This window comes from Piliocolobus tephrosceles, chromosome 19, assembly GCF_002776525.5.
Source record: "Piliocolobus tephrosceles isolate RC106 chromosome 19, ASM277652v3, whole genome shotgun sequence".
Lineage (NCBI taxonomy): Eukaryota > Metazoa > Chordata > Mammalia > Primates > Cercopithecidae > Piliocolobus > Piliocolobus tephrosceles.
In genome coordinates this window covers 2,678,362-2,691,564 of record NC_045452.1, presented here as the reverse complement: position 1 = coordinate 2,691,564, position 13,203 = coordinate 2,678,362, and the positions used below count along the sequence as shown (strand labels likewise).

The 13,203-nt window shown below is 40.9% G+C and overlaps 1 protein-coding gene across 2 annotated transcripts in view; it reads left to right on the top strand.

Annotated features, from left to right (window-relative positions):
- CLTCL1 (clathrin heavy chain like 1) overlaps positions 1-13,203 on the top strand; it is a 106,705-nt gene that overhangs the window by 15,185 nt on the left and 78,317 nt on the right. For both annotated transcript variants that reach the window (XM_023192627.2, XM_023192626.2), the window contains exon 2: positions 113-320. In XM_023192627.2, the coding sequence (XP_023048395.1) occupies positions 113-320 (208 nt within the window). The remainder of the gene's footprint in view (positions 1-112; positions 321-13,203) is intronic.

Below are 13,203 nucleotides of genomic sequence, written 5' to 3'. Positions count from 1 at the left end.
AATGTTAACTTTTTTCTAAATTTTATTTAACTTCTCCTCCTCCTTTGCTTTTGGCTAGGGTCAATCCATTTCAGAGGAAAAAAATTTAATCAAATGCTTTTTTTCTGTTTAGCTCCAAAACCTTGGAATTAATCCAGCCAACATTGGGTTCAGCACACTGACCATGGAATCTGACAAGTTCATATGTATCCGAGAGAAAGCTGGTGAGCAGGCACAGGTCACGATCATTGACATGAGTGACCCAATGGCTCCGATCCGACGGCCTATCTCTGCAGAGAGTGCTATCATGAATCCAGCCTCTAAGGTGATAGCTCTGAAAGGTAAACCCGATGGGATTGTTAGAAAGGAATCTTATCTCACTTTAACTGCTGTGTTACCTTAAATATTGAACAAGTGTCACTAAGCTCATGGCAAAGTGTCATCAATACTATTCAACTTAATTCCAAAAGTTTTAGCAAAAGTTATGTTTAGTGTGCCCTACTAAGAGGCCCCTGAGCACCAGAGCTTCTTGGTAACATCACCCACAGTGCCAGATACACCGAGAGGAAGAAAATGCCCAGGCCTTTGTCTTCATGCGACTAGGAACTCACAACAGCACTGTGCATGTTTCCCAGGAAGGCTTTGTGGCCCCCTTGCCCGAGGGCCTGCTGCAGTGGTGCTTCCAGTTATCTGATGACACAGGCTTGGGGGTTTTCCTCCTGTGAAACACATCAATGGTAGAGGAGCTGATAATTAATAAAATTTCACTACCTTGAAATCAGGGCGTCTTGGTGCTTAAAGCCTTCTAGTTATCTCGAAAAATATAGAATCGTCTTATATTGCCTTCATTTGGGAAATAAAAGGATTATGTATGCAGTAGACTTAATGTTTTATGTGAAATGCATTATCACTTACTTTAAAAAGCAAAAACTGGGCCAGCCGCGGTGGCTCACGTCTATAATTGCCGTACTTGGGGAGGCTGAGGCAGGTGGATCACCTGAGGTCGGGAGTTCAAAGACTAGCCTGACCAACATGAAGAAACCCCATCTCTACTAAAAATACAAAAAATTAGCCGGGCGTGGTGGTGCATGCCTGTAATCCCAGCTACTCAGGAAGGCTGAGGCAGGGGAATAGCTTGAACCTGGGAGGCGGAGGTTGCAGTGAGCCGAGATCGCGCCATTGCACTCCAGCCAGGGCAACAAGAGCCAAACTCAATTTCAAAAAAAAAAAGATAAGCAAAAACTGTTTCTGGACCTAAAATTTGTGAATGCCAAATATTAGCTTTACCTAGGCTTCTGTTTTGTTACAGAAGTAGTGTCTACTTGGTCATTTCAGTAGATAGAAGGACATCTGGAAGTTAAGACCTTTCTATTTAAAAAGAAATAACTGAAATTCTTTTATTTGAAAGGATCTTTGGTCTATTACCAACCCTACCTTTTCCCTTGTAATCTTGTCGAAGTAATCATTTGAACATATAGTATAAGCAGTATAAACTATTTTAGTTAGAAATTATTGCTATTCTGGAATATTAATGTTTCTTTTATCTTTATCTTACTTTGTCACTTATCCCTTGGCTGTTTTTGATGGAATATTTGCCTTGTAGTGTTGCCCTTTTCTGCATTTTATGTTGTTGTAGTACTTAAAAAAAATATTTGTAGAGAAGAGGGTCTCACCGTGTTGTTCAGGCTGGTCTTGAGCTCCTGGCCTCAAGTGATCCTCCTGCCTTGGCCTCTCAGAGTGCTTGGATTATAGGCATGAGCCACTGTACCCAGCCTTGTTGTAGTACTTTTGAGAGACCTTATTTAGCATGTTGTTTGTTGTTTAGTGTTCTCAGTAGGTCTCAAAAATGGTCTGCATTTTAGTCTTCCTGGTTTTCTGGTACAGTTCTTTTTAACAGTGTGCAGTGCGGAGCTCCTAGGGTGTGTGTGTGTGTTCTGGTGTGGAGCTGGGGAGTAGAGAGAACGCAGTGGTTAGATATTGTCAATCCCTTCCAGCCAAAGACCACCAGGAACACACTTGCAGTTGAACAAGATGGGTTTATTGTTGCAATGGGAGAGAACACACGCCATGGGGAACTGGGGAGTGTCTCGGTAAGAACGTGTTAGAGCCTTTTATAGGATTTGGGCTTTGGTTGGATGATGTAGGGAGTAATCTGAGGAAGCAGGGGTTTGCTGTGGATTGGATGCTGGTAGCAAGTGGGGGTAATTTTTATGATTGTGTATCTCAATAAATCTTATCTATTAGGGAGGGAAGACTAGAGTGAGATTAACGCTCTAATGGGTAAAGAAATAGCACTCACTTATTTTAGCTGAAAGAGAGGGGTGTTGGTATTTTGTGAGTTGCGCAGTAACCTTGTTGTTTCTGTGCTTGCTCTGTCTCACTTGATCATGGTCTCAGAGGGCCCTTGCCTGAGGCTGCTGTTCTCCGAGGTGGTTTATGTCCATCAGGAGAGCAGCGTGGCCTTGCTGTGATTGCCAGGCCAGCTTCCAGGTGGTAGGGGTTGCTCCTTTTTATTTTTATTCTTAATGGTCATATAAATCACTTCAGCTATAACATGTTGAGTCCTGTTTTCTTTTGTGTAGGGAAGTGTAAGGCTCTAGAACCAAAAAGAGACATAATTTTAAGGTTTGTCTTATTTATTTATTTATTTATTTATTTATTTATTTATTTATTTATTTATTTATTTTTTGAGATGGAGTCTGGCTCTGTCACCCTGGCTGGAGTGCAGTGGCGTGATCTCGGCTCACTGCAAGCTCTGCCTCCTGGGTTCACGCCATTCTCCTGCCTCAGCCTCCCAAGTAGCTGGGACTACAGGTGCCTGCCATCACGCCCGGCTAATTTTTCTATTTTTAGTAGAAATGGGGTTTCACCGTGTTAGCCAGGATGGTCTCGATCTCCTGACCTTGTGATCCGCCCACCTCATCCTCCCAACGTGCTGGGATTACAGGTGTGAGCCACTGCGCCCGACCAGCTTTATCTTATTTTTACTGCTAATTCTGTAGCAGTCAAATCTCAGATCATTGTAGTACAAATCGTAGACAAATGGAGGATGTACAGTGTGTTTTCAAGGCCCTATGTCAAAATGAGCAAATGGTCTTTGAAGAAAGAGTTGTTTGTATAGTGATTGGTTGCTGGAGATGATTGATTTGCAGGTGAGCTCCTCAGAGTCCTCTGCGGTATCACACACCTTGACTAGCTCCTAGGATCCAATGCAGAAATACAGGGTGTGGGGGGGGCCTCACCTTGTATCTCACAGATTTTTCCCATTTTGGCTGGTGAAGTTTTGTGATTGGAAAGGGGCTCATGAAGCAGCTCTCGGACCTCCTTTTACAAAAAGGGCTAGGCCAGGTGGCTCATGTCTGTAATCCCAGTGCTTTGGGAGGCCAAGGCGGGAGAATTACTTGAGCCCAGGAGTTCAAAGCTGTAGTGAGCTATTATTGCGCCACTGCATTCCAGCCTGGGTGACAGAGCAAGACCCTGTCCCTAAAAATAATATTAAATTAAATTAAGGCCGGGTGCAGTGGCTCACGCCTGTAATCCCAACACTTTGGGAAGCTGAGGCAGGCAGATCACCTGGAGGTTGGGAGTTCGAGACTAGCCTGACCAATATGTAGCAACCTCCTCTCTACTAAAAATACAAAAATTAGCTGGGCGTGGTGGCGTGCACCTGTAATCCCAGCTACTCGGGAGGCTGAGGTGGGAGAATCACTTGAACACGGGAGGCAGAGGTTGCAGTGAGCTGAGATCGTGCCATTGCACTCTAGCCTGGGCAACAAGAGGGAAACTCTGTCTCAAACAAACAAACAAACAAAAAAATAGGGAAACTTTGTCTCAAAAAAAAATTAAAAGGGACATCATTGCAGCCTGTCCTCATACCTGGCCATGAACTCCCAAGGTGCTCAGAGATACTCAGCCCACATCATTGCCAGGCTTTCTGGAGAAGCCTGGAGCAGATTCACTTACCCAGTATCTGTTCATACTTTCTTTGCTGATGGATTTGTGGTGAATTCCTTAAAACCAGATACATTTTGCCCTTGACTTAAAGAGCGTGAAGTGGTGGCAGAATTCCTCATATGTTGTTTATGATTTTAGTGGAACACTTTAACTGAGGGATTGGCAAAAAAACAGCTGCTTTTTGCTCCTGGACTAGGAATGTTTTTTATTTAAGACCAGGTCTCTTTCTGTCATCCAGGTAGGAATGCAGTGATGCGATCATGGCTCACTGCAGCCTTGAACTTCTGGGCTCAAACGATCCTCCTGCCTCAGCCTCCCAAGTAGCTAGGACTACAGGCACATGCCACCATGCCCGGCTAATGTTTAAACATTTTTTGTAGAGATGGTATCTGCCTATGTTGCCCAGACTGATCTCAAACTCCTGGCCTAAAATGATCCTCTCACCTCAGCCTTGCAAAGTCCTGAGACTACTGATGTGAGCCACCTCACTTGGCCAAGAATGGTTTTTATGAGGAGTTGTAAAAACAAAACAAAACAGACAAATATGTGACAGAGGTCTTATATGTCTTTTTATAGGGAAAGTTGGCAGATACCATGCATTACTGATCCAGTTGTGATATTCTCAATTTTATTGTGAAACATTGTGTGGTAGTCCATTCTCACACTGCTATAAAGAACTATGTGAGACTGGTTAATTTATGAAGAAAAGAAGTTGAATTGACTAACAGTTCCACAGGTTATATAGGAAGCATGGCTAGGCTAGGAGGCCTCAGGAAACTTATCATCATGGCAGAAGGTGAAGGGGAAGCAAGCATGTCTCACCTTAGTGGAGCAGTAGCGAGAGAGCAAAAGGGGGAGTGCCATACCCACACACTTTTTTTTAAACTGCTCCTTGCAGAGCAGGGCTAACCCATAGGCAGGGTGTCCACAGTAGCCACAGACACACTTTTACCCATCAGATCTGAGAACTCACTCACCATCACCAGAATAGCAAGGGGGACATCTGCCTCCATGATCTAATCACTTCCTACCAGGTCCGTCTCCAACATTGGGAACTATAACTGGAGATGCGATTTGAGTGGGGACACAGAGCCAAACCATATCACATTACCTTTTCAGTATGTATATGTATTTCTTTTTACAAACTTTACCTTTTTTCTTTTAATTTTTAGAGATAGATGGAGTATAGGCTAATCTAGTGCCTGTGTGGAGAGTAGGCACTGAGCTCAATGAGGGGATAGAGGAGGGGGAATGGCACCCCCCGAAGGCCCCCTCCTCACCTTGACTACTTAAGTCTGACCTGAAGTGGTTCCCAAAGAAGGTTGGTCCTTTTTTGGTCCTTTTTGTGATGCTGAATATTTTGTGCCTCTTAAACACATGTTCATTTAAACCAGGCTAAGGACAGCTTGACAAGTTTTCAAGCTAGAGGAAATTTCCTCTGTGATCTAAGGCTGCTTGACACTAAAAGGTACCCCCATCCTGGCAGTGTCCCACCAAGAATTTTTGGTGCAGATTTTTTTTTAAATATCTTTCTTTGCTTTTTTCAAGTATAATTTACATACCATAACATTCACTCCTTCGAAGTGATTTTTAAATTCATAGAGTTGTGAAATCATCACTACAATATAGTTTTGGAACATGTCTACCACCCCAGAAAGTTTCCTCATGCCTGTTTAGAACCATTCCCACTCCTACTCCTGGCCCTAGGCAGCAACTCATCTGCTTTCTTCCTCCCCAGATTTTTTTGTAGATAATTCAAATAAATGGAATCATACAATATGTAGTCTTTTACATCTGGCTTCCTTTACCTAGCATAGTGTTTTTGAGGTCCATCCATGTTGTAACATGTATCAGTAATGCGTTCCTTTTTATTGTCTAATAGTGTTTCATTATATGGATACGCCACATTTTGTTTTCCCATTCACTAGTTGATGGACATTTGGATTGTTTCCAGTTTTTAGCTATTAAGAATATTGCTGCTATGAGCATTCACTGACAAATCTTTGTGAGGACATATTTTCTTTGTTGTTATTGTTCTGCAATTTCTTTTTTTTTTTTTTTAATTTTACTTTAAGTTCCAGGATACATGTGCAGAACATGCAGGTTTATTACATAGGTATGCATGTGTCATGGTGGTTTGCCTCCCCTATCAACCCATCATCTAGGTTTTAAGCCCTGCATACATTAACTTTGTCCTGATGCTCTCCCTCTCCTCGCCCCCGACTCCCCTGACAGGCCTGGTGTGTGTTATTCCCCTCACTGTGTCCATGTTCTCTTGTTCAGCTCCCACTTAAAGAGTGAGAACATGCGGTGTTTGGTTTTCTGTTCCTGTGTTAGTTTGCTGAGGATGATGGCTTCCAGCTTCATCCATGTCCCTGCAAAGGACATGATTTCATTCCTTTTTGTGGCTGCATAGTATTCCATGGTGTATATGTACCACGTTTTTGAGTCTATCACTGATGGGCATTTCGGTTGGTTCCATGTCTTTGCTATTATAAATAGTGCTGCCATAAACATATGTGTGCATGTGGACATATATTTTAATTTCTCTTGGGTGGAGTAGAATTGCTGTATCATATGATAAATTTGTTTAGCTTTCTTTTTTTTTTTTTTTTTTTTTTGAGATGGAGTCTCACTCTATCACCCGCCCAGGCTGGAGTGCAGTGGTGTGATCTTGGCTCACTGTAACCTCTGCTGCCTGGGTTCAAGTGATTCTCAAGTGCCTCAGCCTCCCAAGTAGCTGGGATTACAGGCACCTGCCATTGCACCTGGCTAATTTTTGTGTTTTCAGTAGAGACAGGGTTTCACCATCTTGGCCATGCTGGTCTTGAATTCCTGACCTCATGATCCACCCCCTTGGCCTCCCAAAGTGCTGGGATTACAGGCATGAGCCACCACTACTGGCCTGTGTAGCTTTTTTCTTTCTTTTTTTTTTTTTTTTGAGAAGGTGTCTCGCTCTGTTGCCCAGGCTGGAGTGCAGTGGCGCTATCTTGGCTCACTGCAGCCTCCGCCTCCTAGGTTCAAGTAATAATGCCTCAGCCTCCTGAGTAGTTGGGACTACAGGTGTGTGCTGCCACGCCCAGCTAATTTTTGTATTTTTAGTAGAGATGGGGTTTCACCATGTTGGCCAGGATGGTCTTGATCTCCTGACCTTGTGAGCTGCCCGCATTGGCCTCCCAAAGTGCAGGAATTACAGGCGTGAGCCACTGCACCCAGCCCTGTTTAGCTTTTTAAGAAACTGCCCAACTGTTTTTCAAAGTGACTGTCTCATTTTATATACCCATCAGCAGTGTATGAGGATGCCAGTTTCTTCACACATCCATGCCAACACTTGATACTATCTTTTTTATTATAGTAATTCCAGTGGTTGTGTACTAGCATTTTGCAGTTTTAATTTTTATTTCTCTAATACCTAATTATATTAAATCTCTTTTATTTTTAAATATGATTATTAACCATTTATGTGTATTTTCTGAGAAGTGTCTATTTAAATCTTTTGCCCAGTTCTTAATTGGGTTATCTGTCTTATAAGAATTATAAGAGTTATAATAAGAGTTCTTTATATATTCTGAATATACATTTATGAGCTATGTAATTTACATATATTTTCTCCCAGTCTGTACCTTGTCTTTTCATTCTCCTAATGACATCTTGTCTTAGTCTGTTTGTGCTGCTATAATGAAGTGCCTGATGCTGGGAAATCTATAAAGAATATAAATTTATTTCTCATAGTTCCGGATGCTGGGAAATCCAAGATTAAGGTGCTACCAGATAGTGTGTCTGTTAAGGGCTCCCTCTCCACTTCCAAGATGGCCCCTGTTGCTCCATCCTCTGGAGGAGAGGAACGCTGTGACAGAAGGGCAAAAAGAAACCTAACTCCCTCTATCAAGCTCTTTTATAAGAACCTGGGGGCTTGCCTCCCAAAAGGCTCCATCTCCCAACACTTGGGGATTAAGTTTCAGCATGCATTTTGGAGAGAACAAAAAACATTCAAACCATAGGATATGTTTTGAAGGGCAAAACTTACTAATTTTGATGAAGTCCAGCTTGCCTATTCTTTTTTTCTTTAATGGATCATGCTTTTGGAGTCATAGCGAAGAGTGCTTAGCCTATGGTTTTGTAGTTTTAATTTTTTTTTTTTTTTGAGACAGAGTCTTGCTCTTCTCGCCCAGCCTGGAGTGCAGGGGCGCAATCTCAGCTCACTGCACCCTCTGCCTCCTGGGTTCAAGTGATTCTCCTGCCTCAGCCTCCCATGTAGCTGGGATTACAGGTGCCTGCCACCATGCCTGGCTAATTTTTTGTATGCTTAGTAGAGATGGGGTTTCACCATGTTGGCCAGGCTGGTCTCGAACTCCTGACCTCAAGTAATGCACCCACCTCAGCCTCTCAAAGTGTTAGGATTACAGGCATGAGTCACTGCGCCCAGCCCAGATCTGTGTCCATTCTTGTACTGATTACTTGATAATTGTAGCTTTATGGTAAGTTTGAAGTCAGATAGTGTTGGTACTCCAACTTAGCATTTTTCAGAATAGTTTAAAAAACTCTTTGAAACGAGATCCCTTGAATTGCCACATCAATTTTGGGTTTAGTTTGTGAATTCCTACAAAAATCCTTCTGGGGCTTTGATAGAGATTACATTGAATTTATCAATTTGGTAAGAACTGCTATCTTGACGGTATTAAGTCTTCTAGTCATTTAATGTCTCTGTTTATTTAGATCTTTAATTTCTTTCAGTGATGTTTTGCATATTCAGTGAGCAAATCCTGTACTTCTTTGTTAAATTTATTCCCAAGTATTTTATTATTTTTTTATGTTATTCTATACAGACTTGTTTTCTTAGTTTTATTTTTGGATTGTTTCTTACTAGTATATAGAAATAAAATAATTTTTGTATATTTTTCTGTATCCCATATACTTATTAAACTTACTCTTGTAGTTTTTAGTGGATTCCTTGGCATTTTCTACATACTGTGTCATGTTATCTGTGAATAGACAGTTTTACATCTTCCTTTCTAATCCAGATTCTGTTGGTTTCAACATTGCATTGGCTAGAATACCCGGTACAGTATTAAACAGAAGTGACAAGAACAGACATTGTGGAATTATTTCTGACCTTAGGGAGGAATTTTTAGCCTTTTACAATTAAATATGATGTTGGCTGTGTATTTGGGGTAGATAAATCCTTTATCAAGTTGGAGAAGTTCCCTTCTATTTTCTGTGTCTAATAAGATGATCACATGGTTTGTGTCCTTTATTCATGTGGTGTATTATGTAAATTAATTATTGGATGTTAAGCCAACCTTGCATTCCTGTGGTAAATCTCTTTTGGTCATGGTGTATGGTAGTTTTTTTAATGTTGGATTTTGTTCACTAATATTCTAAGGGTTTTCTGTTATTTTTATCATTGGTCTGTAGTTTTCTTTTCTTGTGATGTCCTTTTGTGACTTTGTAATTAGGCAAATGTTGGCCTTAGAGAATGAGGTCTTTCTTCCTCTATATTCTGAAAGAATCTGTGAAGGACTTATTTCTGTCTTCTTTGAGTATCTGATAGAATTCAACAGTGAAAGCCTTATGGTCCTGGGGTTTTCTTTGTGGGAAGATTTTAAATTTCAAATTCACCTTCCTTACTTGCTGTGAATCTGTTCAGATTTTCTGTTTTCTTGTGTCAGTTTTGGTAATTTGTGTCTTTCTAGGAATTTATCCAGGTTATCTAAGTCTTCTAGTATGTTGACATAAAATTGTTCATAATATTCCCTCCTTTTAATTTCTTTGGGGTTGGCAGTGATGTCCTCTTTCATTCTTAATTTTGATAATTTGTGTCTTCTCTTTTTTTCTTGATCATTAACTAAGGTTTGGGTCGGGCCTGGTGGCTCATGCCTGTAATCCCAGCACTTTGGGAGGCTGAGGCGACAGGATTACTTGAGACCAGAAGTTCAAGACCAGCCTGGGCAACATAGGGAGACCCCATCTCTACAAATTAAAAACAAACAAACAAACAAAAAACAAAAAACTAGCCAGTGTGGTAGTATGCGTCTGTGGTTCCAGCTACTCAGAAGTCTGAGGATGGAGGATCCCCTGAGCCCAGGAGGTCAAGGCTACAGTGAGCTGGGATTGTGCTGTTGCACTCCAGCCTAGGTAACAGAGTGAGACCCTGTCCCTAAAAATAAATAAATAAGATTTGTTAGTTTTCTTGATTGTTTTGAAAAACCCTACTTCTGGCAAGGTGTATATAGGCTGCTGCAGGAACATGTGCACAGCTGCTTACCATGTGCCTTTCTTGTTAAAATGTAGCATACCATTTTAATTCTTCTGAATTTTTCTTTTTGCTATTTTGTGTGTGTGTGTGTGTGTGTGTGTATAGTGGTTGCTGTAGGATTTATAAAATGCATCCTAACTTACTACAAATGATTTCAGATCATTAATATTAACTTCTATTAAAATGCAGAAATTTCACTCCAGCATAGGTTCATTTCGTTGTCCCTCTGTTGCACTATTTTTATCTTTCATATATATGAAGATATAAAATATGTGAAAAAAGAGAAAATAAGATGCATCTATATATGTTATAAACCCAATAACCTATAGTTTTATTATGGTTTTATATGATATTATTTAATGCAATTAAGAGAAATCTTTATACTAACCAACATTTATCATATCCAATGCTCTTTATTTCTTTTTGTGGATTTGAGCTCCCATCTTAGTTCAGTCTCATTAGAAGTCGTTTACCATAAGCTGTTAGTGCCTGAAGACAGTGAGGGTCTAACATTTACCATTTTAACTAGACAGCAAAACTGTATCACACCTAAATTATGTCCAAAAGCAGTTGTTTTATAAATTTATATAGTTTAAACTTAAGTTTATAATATAGTTATAGCTAACTTTAGAACTGTTTTAAGGCAGCAAACCTTTATCTTACTGATCATGTGTTTTGGATATAAATTGCATCAAATTGTGGCCAGGCGCAGTGGCTCGCACCTGTAATCCCAGCACTTTGGTAGCACAAGGCAGGTGGATCACTTGAGGTCAGGAGCTTGAGACCAGCCTGGCCAACGAGGTGAAACCCCGTCTCTACTAAAAATACAAAAATTTGCTGGACATGTTGGTGTATGCCTATAATCCCAGCTACTTGGGACGCTGAAGGAGGAGAATCGCTTGAACCCGGGAGGCAGAGGTTGCAGTGAGCCTAGATCGCCCCATTGCACTGCAACTTGGGCCCCAAAAGCGAAAGTCCATCTCAAAAAATAAATAAATAAATAAAATTGCATCAAATTTGGTTGTTCCTTTTCGTGGATTCAAGAAGTCATCTTAATTATTGCCTGGGTGTAACATGACATCATTAAAGACTTTCTTTTAGCAACAGCAGCCTTATTTCTCAAATTGTGGTTAAAAACCAGTTTTGCTGATTGATGATAATATTGTAATAATATGAGTTGTTGCGTAGCTTGGCTAACTAACTGGATAGTCAGATTCTCTTTTTTTTCTAGCTATGTAGCTCAGCTAGATTTAGCTTTTTTTGAGGTAAAAAGCTAAGTCTGTGAGTAATTCCCCTATTAACACGAGTATACAGATATCTTTTTGGGAACCTGTTTTTAATCCTTTTTATTCTCTACCCACAAGTAATTGACTGGGTCATATCATTATTCATTTTTAATTTTTTTGAGGAATTGTCATCCCTTTTCTATAGTGGTTACACTATTTTACATTCTCAGTAGCGCACAGGGTTCTAGTTTTTTTACACTCTTGCTAACACTTGCTATTTGTGTTGTTTCCTTTCTAATAGTAGTCTTTTTTTTTTTTTTTTTAAGAGACTGTAACTTCGAACTCCTAGACTCAAGCTGTCCTCCCACCTTAGCCTCCCAAGTAGCTAGGACTATAGGCATGCATCACCACACCCAGCTAATTAAAAGCATTTTTTCATTGTAGAGACAGGGTCTTGCCATATTGCCCAGGCTGATCTTAAAGTCCTGGTCTCATGTGATCATCCCATCTCAGCTTCCCAAAGTGCTGGGATTACAGGTGTGAACCATCTCACGCAGGTCATCTTTTAATTGGAGTACTTGTGTTTTTTATTGTTGAGTTGTAGGCATTCTTTATATACTCTGGATATTAACCCCTTGTCAGATATATGATTTCCATATATAGGCATACCTTGAAGACATTTTGGGTTCAGTTTCAAACTACGACAATAAAAAGAATATTACAGTAGTGAGTCATATGAATTTTTTGGTTTCCCAGTGTGTATAAAAGTTATATTTATACTGTGCTCTAGTCTATTAAGCGCAAAATAGCATTATGTCTAAAAAAATTGATTACCTTAATTAAGAAATAATTTGGCCAGGCACGGTGACTCATGCCTGTAATCCCAGCACTTTGGGAGGGTAAGGCGGGTGGATCATGAGGTTGGGAGATCAAAACCATCCTGGCTAACACGGTGAAACCCCGTCTCTACTAAAAGTACGAAAATGAAAAATTAGCCAGGTGTGGTGGCGGGCACCTATAGTCCCAGCTACTTGGGAGGCTGAGGTGGGAGAATGGCAAGAACCCGGGAGGCAGAGGTTGCAGTGAGCTGATATTGCGCCACTGCACTCTAGCCTGGATGACAGAGCGAGACTCCATCTCAAAAATAAATAAATAAAAATAAAAATAAAAAATTAATAATTTCTGGCCAGGTGTGATGGCACATAACTCTAATCCCAGCACTTTCAGAGGCCAAGGTGGGAAGATCGCTTGAGCCTAAGAGTTCAAGAGCAGCATGGGAAACAATACAGTGAGACCTTATCTCAAAAAAAAAAAAAATACTGGGGGTGGTGGTGCATGCCTGTAGTCTCACCTACTCAAGGAGGCTGAGATGGGAGGATAGCTTGAGCCCAGGAGTCTGAGGACTGCACGTCAGCCTGGGTGACAGAGAGAGACTCTGTCTCAAAATAAATAAATAAATAATCTATTTATTCCTAAAAATTGCTTACCATTATTAGCCTTCACTGAGTTATCTTTTTTTTAATTTTTATTTGTAAGACAGAGTCTCTCTCTGTCACCTAGGCTGGAGTGCAGTGGCGTGATCTCGGCTCTCTGCAACTTCTGTCCACCGGTTTAAGGGATCCTCCTGCCTCAGCCTTCCGAGTAACTGGGATTACAGGCATGTGCCACCATTCCCAGCTAATTTTCGTATTTTTAGTAGAGATGGGGTTTCACCATGTTGGCCAGGCTGGTCTCGAACTCCTGACCTCAAGTGATCTGCTGTCCTCGGCCTCCCAAAGTGCTGGGATT